Consider the following 1654-nt stretch of genomic DNA (forward strand, 5'->3'; position numbering starts at 1 on the left):
CGACCACGATTTCCTCATTTCTCTGTCTGCCTCCAGTCGGGAGGCTGACCAGCTTTTCCCTTTCCATGTTCCTACCTCGAGCAACCCTCCAGCACAACCATTAAGGGGTAAGGCAAAGAAAGGAAAGGCCAAGGCCCATCCAACTTCTAGGAGTGGAGAATTGAGCGTGAAAGGAGTCCATTACAATCATTTGAGGAGAAGGGGAGAGAAAGTGGTGAAACAAAAATTTCATTCCCCTTTCCTTCTTATTCCTACACCCACCCGGGATCTGCGGTGAAGTGACTCCGGCCTGGGCCAAATCCGTGGGCGGGAGGTTAGTAGAGAGTGAGCGCCTGTTCTCTCAGCACCACTCTTTTCTTCTTCATCCGACGGTTCTGGAACCAGATTTTGACCTGTTGATCACTCAGGTTGAGTCTGTTGGACAACTCCTTCCGCTTCTGACGATTGATGAACTCGTTGAGAAGGAATTCGTTTTCTAGTTCTGCGATCTGCTGCTTAGTGTAGGGCTTCCGTTTCTTGCGGGCTCTCCCCTGGGCTGCCCCCCAGGGCAATCCTGAAACACAGTCGTCCCCCCCCGCATAGCCCCAGGGCCACTGGTTATCACCTGAGGGACTCCTGTTCCCCACCCGCAGCCCACATGGCATCTGAGCTGGTCCTACTTGATCTTCTTTCCGCCCCTCTCCCCTTTCCCCGACACTGTAATCATACATTCGCCGTTCAGCCCCTCCCTCTCCGACCCAGCTCCTGACCTGGACCTCAAGGCAGGACAATCTGGGGACCCTGGGCTATTAGGAAGGTTAAGAGAGGAAAATGAGGAGTGGATCCAAAGCAATTTACCGTCGGGGAGAGAAGGTCGAAGGCAGGAAGCTACGCTGGCCGCCTGCACTGTCACGTTCAAGTTGAGCGAGCCCTTGACGTCGTCCTTGAAGCCTGCGGCACAGGGGTTCCCTTCCAAAAGAGCCGCTGACCCGTGCACGCTCCTCGCTATGCCTGAGTAGTCGTACTTGGCCGGTTTGAGGCCAACGCCCGCAGCCAGGCTAGGCTCATTGGTGAAAGCCGGCCTGGAACGACTGCGCTCCTCGGGCCTCGAACCAGATTCGGAACCATAGAATTTGCCTTGATCTTCTTGGCTCTCCTTGCTGCCCGGAGGGTGGAGGTTGAGGGGCACGGAGCCTGGGAGGTAAGACTGGGTATAGCCGCCGAAGGCAGCGTGGCCTGGGGGCTGAGCGGCGCAAGAGCTGGCCGCCGACCAGGGCAGAGAGCCTCTGGGGTAGGAGATGGGGGGCAGAGCCGCCAACTGGCTGCCATTCGCCCGAAGGTTGGAGAAATAGAAGGAATCCGGTGATTGCAAATTCAGAAGAGACCCCACATACCCGGATCTGTAGAGACTGCGATCACACATCTCCAACAAAGGACTTCAGCTGTTCTTACGGCAGTATTTAGTTACAACAGGGAATAAGAGGACAGGCTCAAACGATTGGACGAAACTTTACGTTACAGGTTCTTCAAAGCCGGTCATTTCAGCACCGCCTACATCCCCCGACCCTATTTTTTTAAAGAGTATTATGATAACACTGGAAATATTAGATATTTCTAATACTCTGTGGCAGACAGAAGGACATGAGGTTTTCAGATGTAGAAAGGGAGGGTTCTT

At 54.2% G+C, this 1654-nt stretch overlaps 1 protein-coding gene across 1 annotated transcript; it reads right to left on the bottom strand.

Annotated features, from left to right (window-relative positions):
* Nucleotides 1-314: 314 nt before the first annotated feature.
* LOC141523104 (homeobox protein Hox-D12-like) lies at nt 315-1402 on the bottom strand. The gene is made up of 2 exons (XM_074236378.1): nt 838-1402; nt 315-553 (listed from the first exon to the last, which is right to left on the bottom strand). Exons 1-2 carry the CDS (start codon nt 1400-1402, stop codon nt 315-317), a joined length of 804 nt encoding a protein of 267 aa, XP_074092479.1.
* Nucleotides 1403-1654: the final 252 nt, after the last annotated feature.

Source organism: Macrotis lagotis, chromosome 1 (genome assembly GCF_037893015.1).
Source record: "Macrotis lagotis isolate mMagLag1 chromosome 1, bilby.v1.9.chrom.fasta, whole genome shotgun sequence".
NCBI classification, from domain to species: domain Eukaryota; kingdom Metazoa; phylum Chordata; class Mammalia; order Peramelemorphia; family Peramelidae; genus Macrotis; species Macrotis lagotis.